The sequence below is a fragment of the Dendrobium catenatum genome, unplaced genomic scaffold (genome assembly GCF_001605985.2).
Source record: "Dendrobium catenatum unplaced genomic scaffold, ASM160598v2 fragScaff_scaffold_134, whole genome shotgun sequence".
Taxonomy (NCBI): domain Eukaryota; kingdom Viridiplantae; phylum Streptophyta; class Magnoliopsida; order Asparagales; family Orchidaceae; genus Dendrobium; species Dendrobium catenatum.
Window position 1 is genome coordinate 628,625 of NW_021318596.1, and position 15,294 is coordinate 643,918.

The 15,294-nt window shown below is 32.1% G+C and overlaps 1 protein-coding gene across 1 annotated transcript in view; it reads right to left on the minus strand.

Annotated features, from left to right (window-relative positions):
• Positions 1–9,303: 9,303 nt before the first annotated feature.
• The window catches only part of LOC110095290 (succinate--CoA ligase [ADP-forming] subunit beta, mitochondrial), a 24,795-nt gene continuing 18,804 nt past the window's right edge, over positions 9,304–15,294 (minus strand). The window contains exons 6-12 of the mRNA XM_020820761.2: positions 13,819–13,893; positions 13,552–13,704; positions 13,112–13,246; positions 12,650–12,814; positions 10,649–10,771; positions 9,833–9,904; positions 9,304–9,708 (exon numbers count right to left, since the gene is read on the minus strand). Of these exons, the coding sequence (XP_020676420.1) occupies positions 9,631–9,708; positions 9,833–9,904; positions 10,649–10,771; positions 12,650–12,814; positions 13,112–13,246; positions 13,552–13,704; positions 13,819–13,893 (801 nt within the window). The 3' untranslated portion in view covers positions 9,304–9,630. The remainder of the gene's footprint in view (positions 9,709–9,832; positions 9,905–10,648; positions 10,772–12,649; positions 12,815–13,111; positions 13,247–13,551; positions 13,705–13,818; positions 13,894–15,294) is intronic.

Below are 15,294 nucleotides of genomic sequence, written 5' to 3' on the forward strand. Positions count from 1 at the left end.
GAATTATATGTTAATGAAAAGAATACTGAGATTTAGGAAAGAGAATTTTAAGTTGAACTATATTTCATGTTGTCTTATTATTGGGATATTTTGATTTTACTTCATATATTATGCTTTTTTATGTTTTATATTATTCACTCATTAGTATATAAAAAATTTATCATTTTATGTTTACGCAATCTTTTGATTTTGAGGCTTACGCCTCAAAACGCCTTGAGGCTTACGCCTCGCCTCACGAATGAAAAAACGCCTCAATACCCGAATACGCAATTTTAAACATTGGGTGAAATAGCTTTATTTCTTCTTCTTCTTTGCACTCAAATGTGTTTTTTTTTTTTTGTTATACCATCACATTTATTGACATCTTCCTTTGGTTTTCATTCTTTGTTTGGCAAAATTTTTTTCTTTTAAATTTTATGCAATCTTGCTTTGTTTTAGACATACAATTTTCAATGTCATTTGTGATAATGATGATTCAAATGAATACCCCTTAGTGATGACAATGTTGATGACTTATGAGTTCTTATGTGATATGTCATTGTTATTTATTTTTGGAATTATATGTTAATGAAAATAATACTGTGATTTGGGAAAGATAGAATTTGAGTTGAACAATATTTCATATTGTCTTATTATTGGGATATTTTGATTTCACTTCATATCTTGTGTCTTTTTATGTTTTACATTATTTACTCACTAGTATATTGATGACTTATGAGTTCTTATGTGATATGTCATTGTTATTTATTTTTGGAATTATATGTTAATGAAAATAATACTGTGATTTGGGAAAGATAGAATTTGAGTTGAACAATATTTCATATTGTCTTATTATTGGGATATTTTGATTTCACTTCATATCTTGTGTCTTTTTATGTTTTACATTATTTACTCACTAGTATATAAAAAAATTATCATTTTATGTTTATGCAATCTTTTAATTTTGAGTCTTACGCCTCGTCTCACGAACGAAAAATAACTCAATACCCGATTACGCAATTTTAAACATTGATTTTTGCATTTTTTGGGTTTATTAATAAAAAAACCTATTGTTTGTTGAATTTTCATTGTTCGTTGGTTGTTTTTTATACCAAGGTATATCAGATAGTTAGCTGGTCATCACACTAAAAAATTAAATAGTAGGAAAGTAGACATTCTCCTCCCACAAAAAGAAAATTTCATACAACTATAGAAAGAGATAGAGAAGAGTGCTTTTAGGCATACAATAGTTATTCTCTTTAGAAGTTTGTTTTGAGTTTTCCACCTTATTATATCTTTAAGCAGAAAATTGCACCATTCATTTGCATTCAAAACATGGAAACAAATTTAAAAAGAGTGCATGTTTTATTTATCTCAAGTCTATTGTTCAAAGTAATAGTGAAATAAATAAGAATATTATTAGTAGAATTCAAGTTGGATGACTGAAGTTGAATAATGCATTGGGCCTATTGTATGATAGAAAAGTATCCCTCAAACTTAAGGGTGAATTTTATAGGATAGCGGTGAGACCTGTAATGCTTTATGGCGTAGAATGCTATCCATTAAAAAAGAAACATAAAATTAGGTGTTGCAAAGATGAGGATGCTGAGGTGGATGAGTGGCTTTACATCTAGAGATAGAATGTGAAATGGGTATTTATGTGAAAAGGTTGGAGTAGCTCCAGTGCCAGATAAGACCAGAGAGAGTCGCCTTAGAAGGTTTGGTCATATAAAGCATCGACCTCCAATGACCCAATTAGAAGAGTAGATGTATTAGATCCGACCTATATTAAGAAAGGTAGAGGTCTACCTAAAAAGACTTGGTTATAAAGTACTAAAAATGACATTTTTGTTATATTTAAATGAGAACTTGATTTATAATAGAACACAATGGAGGAAAAATATTCATGCAGCTGGCCCCACATAATGAGATAAAGGCTTGATGAAATTGTTGTTGTTGTTATTATTGTTGGTTGTCATCATGATTCAACCATTATTTAATGCACATTGAGATTGCTAAAGATTTCCTAATCCTCATCATCGTTATTAACCTTATCCCAACTATTTCAGATCCACTTTATGAATCCCTATTTTTCATTTGTTCATATTAATTATTGCATGGGGTATTAAATTGGGCCTTTATAAATTATTTTGAACAACTTCTATCCATAGCACCAAAGGTCTACCTTTTCTCATTCCTAAGCATTCAAAATTGATTTTATTCAAACATCTAATAGGTAAATTTTCTACACGTAATTCTAGATTTCCAAATAACTTAAGTTACTTTCAATTATATTATATTTAATAGATATCACTTCAATTATTCCTCTATTACATTCATTACTTAGTTTATGCATATAAGTTTTGCCAGATATTCATCTTACCATTCTAATTTTTGTAGTATTAATCTTAACTATTAATGAATATTTTCGCTACTCAACACTCAGGCCTATAAAACAAAGCTGAACTAACTACAAATTTTTTTTTTTATAAAATTTAGCTGAACATCTCCATAAATCTTCATGTCCAGAGATGCTCCAAAGGACCTTCCTCATTTGAATTTTATTCTTTTGTATAACAAAACAAATATACTTAAACTTACGACGTTAACAGTTATTGGCGATTTTACCCAACCTCATTATTACAGTCCTTACTAAGATTCCTAAAGTGCACCAAAACTATGCAAATCTTTGTCCAGAAAAGTTGGAAGCTTCAGGTATATACAGGAGGAGAAAAGAAAGTATAAAATAATAATAAAATAAAAAAATCATCAGGAAGAGCGCTCAAACATTGTGTTCGAATACCGTGTACATCTAAAATATAGCAAAGGCGCAAGATTTAAGAAGTGACTTCAACTTCTCTGCTGTAAGGTTTATGAAAAGAAATAAATTTGCGAGGAACAAAACATTAAGAACTCTATGAACTCCTTTAGGGGGTGTTTGGTATGCGGATTTAGGCCGGATTTGGGCGAAATCCAGCCAAACGGCCTAAAATGCAAAATCAAATCTCACGGTAAATCAAAGCCGCGGTTGACGGAAAATTCCCTCTTTTCGTGGTAAATCCCGGATTTACGAAATCCTTTGGTTTTAATATTAATAAATTTTTGTTATATTTTATTTAAACTTCTATTGTCGTACTTTAATTGTTCTAATAATGTATATCAACTCTTTTAACCGCCTTAAATCCTGAATTGAACAGTCAAACAGTCACATAAGATTTAAGTGAATTTATCATGAATGTTACCAAATAGTTTTCAGGATTTATCCCCTCAGGATTTGGTAAATCCGGATTTGGAAGATTTATGAAATCATATTTAAATAAAATCCTAGATTCTACCGAATAGCCCCTTAAACTTATTTTCTACCTGTATATCGTATAGTCGAATTCTAAAAAAGAATAGTTGATCGTTCCCCGTCGTCGTTGCCCTTATAGGGAAGAGTGTAATGGCAAGTAGTGAAGGCAAACCTTGCTGGAAAAAAGAACCGAAAGCAAGAAAGGCTCGGCAGCTCTAAGCCATGGGTTAAATAAGAGTTTCGCGTACACCGAAAGATTTCTCAAGGGAAATTTCACTTTAGGGTTTAACGACAAATTTGTATGTAATAGTTTTATTAAAGAATCAAAATTTTATTTAGAATTAAAATATCTTTGTTATTTAAAAAAGAGTTATAGTTCCTCATAATTCTATGAGCATTGGAATTTTTTTTGGGGAAATTAAGGCCTAAATCCATTTCATTAAATGAAAAAACTAGTTACATGTGTAAAAGTAAATGAGAAGAAAGAGTAGGGGCAAAAAAATCAACCCCTAAGGAATCAAAAAATTACACTAACCAGCACCAAAAATTACACATGTCAAAAAATATGGAGTAACCAAAATTAGAGGAGAATCTGAAAATAGTTGGGCTCAGGAAAAAGGATTGCAAATGCCAATAAAACTCAATCCCCAGGTTGCGGGAGCTGCCATCAAGAAGCATCTAGTTGCAAGAAGTCGCCATCCAGGGGGGATAGCAAAAGCAATCCAACATCATTGCCCCCAAAAACAACCAAAAAATGCAGCGCACCGGAATGACTCCATAGCAGCAAGCTCGCATAAAGCAGGAAGACCTTAGCCCGTAGAACAGGGCAAACATCCAAAGCAAACAAAAACAATTCATGAGCATTAGAATTAGAAAACTACTCAAACTTCTCTTCCAAGCAACTATCTTCTATAGTGACAAACCTCAGAAAAATTATTTTGTGCAGAGGCTGGACGCATTTTTACGTCCAGAGGCGAATCAGGTGCAGCCATGTTAGCCGTATCGAATCGCTGTACATCGAATGGGTGACATGGCGCATTCTGGTTAGTCTTCGAATGACGTTCAACGTCCACGCAGAATAATTGACCCATACCTTTAGATAGCAAAGGTCATTGTAATTCCTTCCAACAACCATTTACCCCAATCATTTCACTAACCCTCTTTTCATGATAAGTGTTAATATATTTTTTGTTTTTTTTTTAGATTAGAATGCATTATCCTCCATTCAAATGTCATAAGTTCTAAGTTATAATAGTAGGAAGTAAATAAAAGAATCTTATGTAAAAAATATGAAGGTTTAGACCTCATATTAATTCTTTAAACTAATTGGAACATCTATTTCAAATATAGGGTTTAACCATTCTATGTGAAACCAAGTTCGAACTACTCTTGAAATGGAGGTTCAAACCTTATTTGAATTTTGTTTCAAATAAGTTTTAACCTACTTGAAACCACCACTTTATTTTATTTAAATCTCATTCAAATTCAGCTCAAACCTAATATTCAACTATTAGCCTTGAATAGAGTGTAAAAATTTTTTGAAACAAAGTTGGAACCTTGTATTATAAGTCTAAAACTTATTTGATGTGTGTTTGAATCTAGATGAAATCGTGTTTGAACCTTATTCAAACTAAAGTTGGTCGTAGGTTTTGTATGTTTGCTTTAGAGCACACATTTTGAACTAAGTCTGAATGAGATTTTAAGCTTATCTCTCCTCATTATCTTATAAGGAATTGATTCATTTGAATTGTTTTATTATATTTACAAATCTCCAAACAAGTAATTCATGCTGAAAGATATTATATTGCTTCTAGCTATCACATGCAAAATTGGGATGGTGATGCTGAAAGTTATTAGGCAATTTGAAAGTTTTGATTTCTTGAAAGGACCAAGAAATCAACATTTAAATAGTTACTAGGTTTAACATATATTTTTAGAAATGATTTATGGTTCATATCTAATTATTGATATAGGTTTCATATTTAACATATGTTACAATCTAAACAACAACATTGAGCAACAATGAGCATTTTGTAAAGCCACAAAATTGTATTGAATGAGAAAGATATAAACTTACGGGCACCAATTGACCTAATGTCTCATTTAGAACAACTTTCTTATTGCAAGTTTCTATAAGATTTGAATTTATATATAAAAAAAATAATGTATTTGTGGTATTTAATAGAGAACTTTTTGCTTTTTTTTTTAATTTTTGTGGCAATTTATACATTGAATCTTGTATATTTAAATGCACACTTACTTCATATATATGTTTTTTATGTTAAATGATTGTATAATATACAATCATCAGTTCTATTTTATTGCAGTGGTTATTTAGCTTGTAATGTGGTATAGTTTATTATCTAGCTTTCAAATTAAAAAAGGATTGTCGCCCTGAGGGGCGTCATTTTCTCTTTAGAATCCAATTTGGATTCTTGTATTCTAACGTAAAGACTAACTTTAACAACTCTTAACTCTTAAACATATTACATTGATATAAAAATAAAAATCTAGACTCTCTTATAAGGTTTTCCTAAGCATTTGAAAATAAAAGACATCCCAAGAAGTTTATATATAAGTGTAGTAAAGTAAATCATACTTAGCCACACTCTTATTTATTTGGGGGCTAAGTAGCTGAAGCACATGTATCATTTATAATAATTATTAATTTCCCCCCTTTTATTGCCCTATATGAGCATGGTCACCTACAAAAAACTCAATGAGAAAATAGATTGGTCTTAACCTAAGAGTAAATTATTATCCATCATATCAATTCATAGAGTGCAGTAAAAAGTAAATAAACACTCACATCAAGCAAATTTTAATCACAACATGCAATGAATATCAGAAAATCTGGCACACAACGGTAAAGTAAATAGTGATCTAGCCTAGACTAGAGTTGATTGTCCTAACAAACCATCTAAAGTGTATGCTGAAGGTCGTGTGGCTAGGGTTGATCCTAAAATGGGTAACTTGTTAAAGTTATCTAATGTTTAGGGGATGTTGAAGGTTAAAGGGTAAATTTATGTTTGAGTCTAAATATTAATGTATTAAAGTTTATTTTAAGTATTAAAATCTATGAGTCCGATCATCATTATTTTTTTGCAGGAAAATGTGAAAAATTTTATGAAATTTGAAGTAGCACCACTGCGCCACAGCACCGAAACATATTTTTGCGCTGCAGCGAAGAGCTTATTGAAATTCTGCTATAGAGCTTAGTGCCAAAGGTTGGCACATTGTGGAGTCATTTTGTGTGAGTGTGTGTGAGTGTATGAGTTGTCTTGGGAGAGTGTAGCTTATGTTTTTATATTAGGAGTATTGTATTAGAGTGGAGAAAAGTAAAGAAATGCTAAAAGGATTCTAATTCTATTCTGAGTCATTTCTAAACCTTATTTTACTTAGTTTACCTTATTATCATGTGTTTGCCAATTTGTCATATATTAGTCATTCTGTGAAATAAAATACTTTTTATATTTGATATGTATAATATTGCCTCCATGTGTAGCTAAACAAATTCTATGAATTTATCATGATTTGAAAGGCATACATTACTTAGAGTAAGTTTATTTTTAATATATCCATGATATTTTTAAGTTTTTAGTACTTCAATTGATTTATGTATAGATTGTGCATAAATTAAAACTTAAGTGTGATCTAGAGCCTCAATGAAGGAATAAAAGAATAATTAGAGAACTTAAAATGTAGTCTGGCCATGCATAAACATATGGTGGTTAGGGTAGATTTTAAAGAGAGAAGAACTGTAGTTGGGTAAAATCCTAACTAAGACTCCAACAAGCTCAACAAAGTGAGAAGCCCTATTGCTTTGATCCATTTTGTTCTATTCAGAAATCAAAGATCCAAAATTCTTTAAAATTAGTAAATTTTCTTTCTACAATTTGAAGCTCTATACTTATAAACTACACACCTTTTTTTAAATCATTCAACTACATAAATTTAGTAGTTCACTAGGCAGTAGTAAAGTATATGTATGATACTTTTAGTATGTTCTTTGTGGGATCGACACTTTATTCATCATATATTACTTGACGACATGTGCATTTGCATTAACACAAGATTTACATCATAGACAAATTAAACTTCCATTAGAAAATTGAGTAGTGTGTATAAGTTAAAGCACAAAACCCTGTATTTGTGTAAGCTAAATAATAGTTGTAGCAGTGGCCAGTGTGTGTCAACCATCCACCATCAGTGCCTTATACTTATGGAGGATGCTCTTGTGCAGCTTTTGATTATCAACATTCACCACCACTAGAAGAGGAGAATAAAGTAGTACAATACAAATTTTCTACTTCTATTTCTTATTGGTTGGTAATAATAATAAATAATTTACTTAATTCTCTCGTCCTTTTGTAAGTCACTCTCTAAAAATACAAAAAAATTGGAGAACTACATATATAGCTTAATGTGCGAACCTGAGCAAGTTAAGGAGGCCAAGTGAACTAATTGAAAAAGTTAAAGGAATATCTTGAAGCAACATTCACCCCATTCAAAGTGGCACTAGTTTGATGAGCACTCACCCCAATTAGAGGAGCACCGCTTGAGGAGCACTTATTCCATCCAAAAGTGCACTTTGCAAAAGAGCACTTGCCCTAAACATAGGAGAACTTGCACCAGCTAATGGGGTACTCGCATGAGGAGCATACGCCTCAACCTAGGAGGGTGCTTGGCTCGATGAAAGGAGTCACCCATCCATTGATCAAGAGGCACTTGCCTCTTTATGTTTAGATATGATGATCACGCTTACTCAGCATACAAGTAGTCACAAACACTCACCAAAGGCATCTCATGTTTATGTCAAAGGTAGCCATCCATGTGTACCTACCTACGTCTAAGCCATATATTTATAATGGTCGTATCATGTAAAAATAAATAAATAATAAATGATCATATCATGTGTTTTTTTTATATATGTGCTACAGTTATAACACCTTATGTAGCTCCCAAAACCTTAATAATGCAAGGTCAATGATTAATTTTTGTACATATCATGGTATAATGCATAGAAATTATCTTTAAAATCCCCTCTTTCCTCTTCTCTCTCTGCATCTTGCAAGCAAAATCTATTTATTGCCCATAGACATATCAAGATTCAACATTAATTAAATATAAATATATAATATTTATACAACTTGATCTCTTAAATGTTAATTGTTACCTCGTTTTAATTTATTTATTCATAAACATAAACCCAACTTTATTTAGTATTATATTAATTGAAAACATTGAGTATTTAATAAATTTTAAATTATATTTGCAATGTTTAGGGAATTTTTTTATAACAAAATATTAATTTTATTTCATATCAAGAATTAACTCTTTTTTTTTTTTTGCTTTTTTGTATCAGATGATTATATAGAATAATTATTCAATTATGTTATTTTGCTCCCTGACACAAGATCTTTGCTCCATCACTTATTCCTTAGAAAAATAATTATGTTAGGATTTAATGATATTATATCAAAATGAATTTAAAAAATTTACAAGGTTGGCTGGTTGGTAAAAAAAATACATTGTAGAAGTAATAAAATACATTTGAAATATTTTTAAATAATTTGGATATATAAAATAAATATGAAATTATTTCTTTACTTTTTATTTGGCTTAAAATAAAATGAATCCAATGTAAAATAGAAAGATAGAGTGGTCAATGACGGAGGTTGCCAACAGCAATGGCCGATAACGGCGATCTGACAGAGGTGGCGACAGGCAATGGTGACCTACAATGGCAAGCAATGAAATTCCAATGCATAAAAAATGAACTAGATGATGAGTAACAAAAACACCAAAACTTTACAATATATTTTGTTTACTCCAAACCAAACACCTACATTTAAAATATTTTACACCCCTTCACAAACTAAATTGCCCCTAAATTTATTTTAAAATTAATGTAACATAGAAAAAAAAAATTATTCTTCTTAAAATAAATATAATAATTTTAAAACCATACAAATACAATTTCTATTAAAATATGCGGATATAATTCATAAAATGTATATCAAACAAATATGAAAGGCAACAAACTACTATCTTGATTGTCTCAATTTAGAAGCTTAAATAGCACGTCTGAAGACATTAAAATACCCAAAAAAAAATAAAAACATACAGATATTTGACGATATCAACTATTAAAAAAACAAATTAATGGAGAAATTCTCCATGAATTTTAATTCAGCAGGTTTAAAGATGAACACTGCTTTATTTCATATGGTTTTCTCTTGAACCAGTTCTATAAAAATTTATCTCAGGAACAAATTCCCTCAAAAAATGAAGCAAATTCTGCTGATAAATTAGCATATTTCTTGCCTACTTCAAACAGAACAAAATCAAATCAGAATCTAAGTTGCTGAAGCTTTCACTGCTTTCTCCGCTGCATCATCCAAGTCTTCTGCCGTGATCAAAGCCAAGCCACTTTCCTGCACAGTTTGAATCAATACAAAGACTATTTATTTAATTTTTTTTCCATGATGAATGAGAAAACAAATCAGATAGCGCAATAGTCAAGTAGAAGGAAATTAATAAGATTCTGAAATTGGTCACCTTGAGAATTCTCTTCCCTTGATCAACATTGGTTCCTTCCAAACGAACCACCACAGGCACCTTTAATGAAACCTAGTAATGCATAAAAATGGCAATTAGTAATCAATACAGTAATGTTATATGAAAAATAAAGCCCAAACAGAGCCTAATCAGTAGGGGTGTCAATTTTTGACACGACCCAAACCCGACCCGGAAAAATCCGGGTTCGGGTCAACGCGGACCCGAAACGGGTCGGGTTCGGGTTCAACAAATCAACCTGTTTTAAAAATCGGGTCGGTTCGGGATGACCCAGCAACCCGAAATTGACCCAAAAATGACCCGAAATTGACACAAAAACTTGTATTTGACCCAAAAACCCAAGATTGACCTGTTTTTTACCCGTTTTGACCTGAAAATCGAAGATTGACCCGATTTTTTATCCGAAAACTAGCAATTTTGGGTCAACTCCGGGTCATTTGTGTCGGGTCGGGTTGACCCGAACCCAAATCGGGTCGTGTTCGGGTCCGAAAACCTAACCGTTTTTAAAACCGGGTTGGGTTCAGGTTGACCCGAATAGTGTCGGGTCGAACCCGACCCATTGACCCGAATTGACACCCCTAATTATATAAGCCTACAGTAGTCTTTCTGGGGTTACTAGGCGCTATAATCAAAATAGCCTGAATGAACATCAACTAGAACTTTATAATGAGAATGGAGAAGAAACCAATGAATTTTCTTGAAATGTCCATCTCCCTAAGATGTTTACAAGACTCGAGGGCTGATTAGATAATTGGCTCTGGGGATGAAGCAATGAAAATACAATGAAATGCATCGAACCTGCTTTGCAGCATTAACAATGCCACTTGCAATCACATCACATTTCATGATTCCTCCAAATATGTTAACCAAAATTGCTTTCACTTTGTCATCAGCAGTTAATATTTTGAATGCTTCAACAACCTGCAACAAGTCCCGATTAAGTCTCCAAGAAAAAAAAAGGAATGGGGAGAAAATTTTCCACAATGTAACAAATAGGAAGATCAAAATAGCATGAGAAAGTTCTCATCCCGTGAAGTTGCGTGGGGCATAAAAAAAGCAAATAAATCAAAATATTACAAGTCGTCATCAACATTAGGCTTGTCCCAACTATTTGGGTTTAGTTTTGTGAATGCTTATTTTCACCGTTTGTACCCATTAAGGTTTTGTTTGGGACGACTTTCTTCCTGCTTCTTAAAGCAGCTTTGTAGTACAAAAATTAATTGTATACTAGAAAGCCGCTTTAAGAAACAGTAAGAAAGTCGTCACAAAACGAAGCCTAAGTGACACATGCAATGTTAAAACATATTTTGCACAAAATTTTTTGTACAACTTCTATCAACGTTATCTTTAATTTACCCCTTTAATTCCAATCTTTTAACATAGATTTTCCCACCCAACATATTGGCGTATATATTTTACCTTTCTTAGTATATGCCCAAAGCACCTAAGTCAATCTGATGGGGACATCGACGAAGTTTCGACACGTCTATCAGAGGCGACACAGGAGATTGATGGTCATGATAGAGAGTCTTTACTTTTGATGTATTTTATGTATTAATCATTTTTATTTCAGTTTTCCGTTTTTGCCCTTATGGGTAGTTAACAAATTTGAATTTCAAAATTTGAAATTCAAAACTTTCCATATTCGCAAAAATCCAAATAAGGAAAGTTTCTCAATTTGAATCCATTTGAAATTTTAATTTTGGTGGAGTCATTATTTTCCCGCCTAGTTGGCGTATCTTGTATGGAAAAAGCCTGAATCCCCCCAATCCCTCTTCCCTCTCTCTCCATGCCGTCGGCCATGCATGGATTCCCCCAATTAAGTCTCCCATCAATGCATTCATTACAAATTAATTTGAAATCAAATTTCAAATTAATTTTCACCCCAAATCCCCTCAAATCCTGAATTTAATTTCAGGCTTTGGAATAAATTCCCCTCCCTCTCTCTCCTATACCACCGGCCCATGTTTGGCTCCTCCCAATTAATACCCAATCAATGCCTTGATTATGACTAATTTGAAACCAACATTTCAAATTAGTTTCCCTCCCAAACTTCTCAAAATCTGAACTTAATTTCAGATTTCTTCTTCACCCAACCTTCACAATATACTCGCTCTTCATATTAGAGCCAAAATATTTGAACTTATCACACCTAGATATCATTTTATATTATAATAATATTGATTGACTCATAATAATATGATATACGCTCAAATTATTTATTAAAATATTCCTAGGATGCATTTTAGTAATGAAAAATAGTTTTACATTAGACCTGCGGGATTTGATGAAGGAGAGTAACGTAACATATTTACCTATACATACAAAAGATGAATTTAGTTGATATTATCAACTTTAATGTGAAAGAATCTACCTAGTCTGCCTTAAAAAATATTAATTAAAAGGCCACACAGCATTTGATAAAAAACTCACACAAGACTGGGAAATTACATTGTGTTGAATAGTAAACTAAATGCAGATATGGTTGGGCTTTTCACCTGTTTTGTAATAACAATAAGCTGTCATAAAGCAGATGGTTTTTTAATAGTGTTTTCAAACTGATTCATAAAACAGTTTTTGACGGCAGCTTTGCATCTTTCTTCATGCAAAGTAGAAGACCAACCAAATGAAGCTAATAACTGCTATTGTTTTAAGTGGCAGAGACCACTATAAATTCATAATTACCTTTATGTTTAAATATTTACGCACACTCGTGCATATTGGCAAAAGGCTAACTATTTATAATCCAGTTATAAACCTGAAGAAATAGACACTTGGTGATAGGAGAAAACTCTACACCTGGCCTTCTGAAGCATTCCCACCAACATCTAGAAAATTGGCAGGTGTACCACCATGCAGTTTTATTATGTCCATGGTAGCCATTGCCAATCCTGCACCATTAACCATGCATCCAATTTCTCCATCCAGTCCAATGTAGTTTAGATCAGCTTTGGCAGCAGCAACCTGCAGTACAAACACACAAAAAAAAGAAGAAATTAGTAGGCTGTCGCAAATACAACAGAACAGAAAAAAAAAAAAAATTTAATAAAAAACAATAAGCACCTACTAAAAAGGGGGGTGGACTGAGAAATTGAATCCTTCATTTACTTGTCTTTCAATCTAAATTATCTAAATTAATCATATTTTAATTTATGTTGCTTGTGATTTATGAAGCTAAGTGCATGCTAAGAAGTTCCATCTTAAGATGGACTATTTTTCTCACGCTGGAATATTAACTAAAACCTTCAAGATGCATCATACCTCTCTTGGGTCTTCCTGAGATGAATCACGCAGAGCAAAAATTTCTTTCTGCCTGAAAGCAGCATTATCATCAAAGTTCAACTTAGCATCAGCAGCCACTAGCTGGTTATCAGATGTCTCAGCAATTGGGTTGATCTAATCAAAGAAAAGCATTGAATTAATGCATAGGTCAAATAAATAAGAATGTTAAGAATAAATATGTTCAACAGCAAGCCTTTATCTTATTACATGGGGTGGGTCGACTATATAAATCATTTTTCAAAATGGTCCTATTAAGAGTCAAATTCTTATTTAAATCTAATAGAAAAATATCATTTCTGAGACTTTATGACCAAATGTTTTTACTTCTTTATCTACCTCTCTTAATATAGGCCAAACAAATATATTGATGACATTTATTCCTTCATTAATAAATTATATAATTTATGTAGGAAAATAACCTCCAGTAGGGTGCAATCAGACTTGCAGAATAGTTCATAAAGCTTCTTCACTTGTTCAATTGAAGCATTCCTATCAGCCACCTTTGGTGCAAGACCATCGACAACTTTAGCAGCATCCTCATCTGTGATTCCTTTGAAAACATCAATAGGAACCTTTACAAGAAAATAAATGCCATTTAGAAGGCACATGATAGAATAGGACACAGGCCAAAAATAGTAGAAATCTTCAAAATATCAATCCAAATAAATCAAGAGAATTAGGATAACCTTGATAATCATATCTGGGAACTTCTCTGCAAGGTCTTCTATGCTCGTTCCTCCCTTTCTACAAGCTATAATAAGCTGGGAAGAATGAGAGGCAATTATAATCATGGAAGTTACACCCTTTCTCATGGTATCAAATCAGAAACAACAAAGAAGAATGAATAAACAAGCAAGCAATTGAAAGCAATGAAAATGAGAAATGAATGCAATTGGTTTAATATGAGCAATGATAAAGCATTAATCTTTGCAAAATGACAATTAAATTATTTAATGGCACCTTACTTGTCAATAGCAAATAGTGGATTATAGCATAAAGTTTCCTAGAGCCAAAGTAAAAAGCGCATAGCATGGAAAGAATAATTTTAAAAAACAATGCAAATCATAAAATACTAAGAAGAAAAAGAAAGAATAGGTAGTTATAATAAGTTAATAACATAAGTTCTACCCTTTCTCATGATGTCAAATTAAAAACAACAAAGAAGTATGAATAAATAAACGATTGAAAGCAATGAAAATCACATATGATCGCAAGTCGTTTAACATGAGCAATAATATAACCATTACTCTTTGCAAATGACACTTGAATATTTATTTATTGGCACCCTAGTTGCAAATAGCGAATAGTGGATTATAGAGCAAAGCCCATAGCAAACAGACCATAGTGGTGCACATTATTTTTAAAAACAAAGCAAATCATAAAATATTGAGAAGAACTTTACAAATGTTATTTTATATATTAAATAACACACACAATCAATGTCACATAATATTATACCATAAAATTGCATTAAATACATGATGGTTAACAATGATCAATCAAATTGAAACATCAATTATGACAAATAAAATAATTCGATTTCTAAATAAAACTAAATTGATTACAGTAATATATAAAATTCAAGTAAAATGCTAAAAAGTTTGGAGCTTAGGCTAAAAAACATAAGAAATACTTTGTCTACATGATGTAGCGCGGATGGGGTGGGGAGGGGGGGGGGATTTGAAATTAAATTAAAATTAAATGAGAAGAAGGGGGGTGGTTAATTAAATCCCATAATTGGATATCCAATTAAGGAATTAAATAACTGAGGGAGGGGCCGACGGTATTAAGAGGGGCTTGAGAGTTAATGGAGAGAGATTTAAATGCTTGCCAAGTGGGGAACCTTAAATTAGGGAGGAATATTTAAATCAAATCCTATTTGAATTTGAAATATGTTTGATTTGAATACTTTCCTAAAATACGATAACTAAATTAGTTAAAGGATTTGAAATTTAAATACATTTGAAATTAAATCCAAATGCTTTTCAAATTAAAACACATCCATGTGGGCTCCGAAAATTCAGCCCCGGCCTCCGCTCGCTCTTCTTTTTCGGCGAGGGAGTTTTAACTGAGCAAGTTCCGAGGTAAATTTTGGAAGGCAGATGGGTTTGTAGATAAGACACTACCCAGAGATTTCGCCCTCATTTTGCGAGGACTTTATG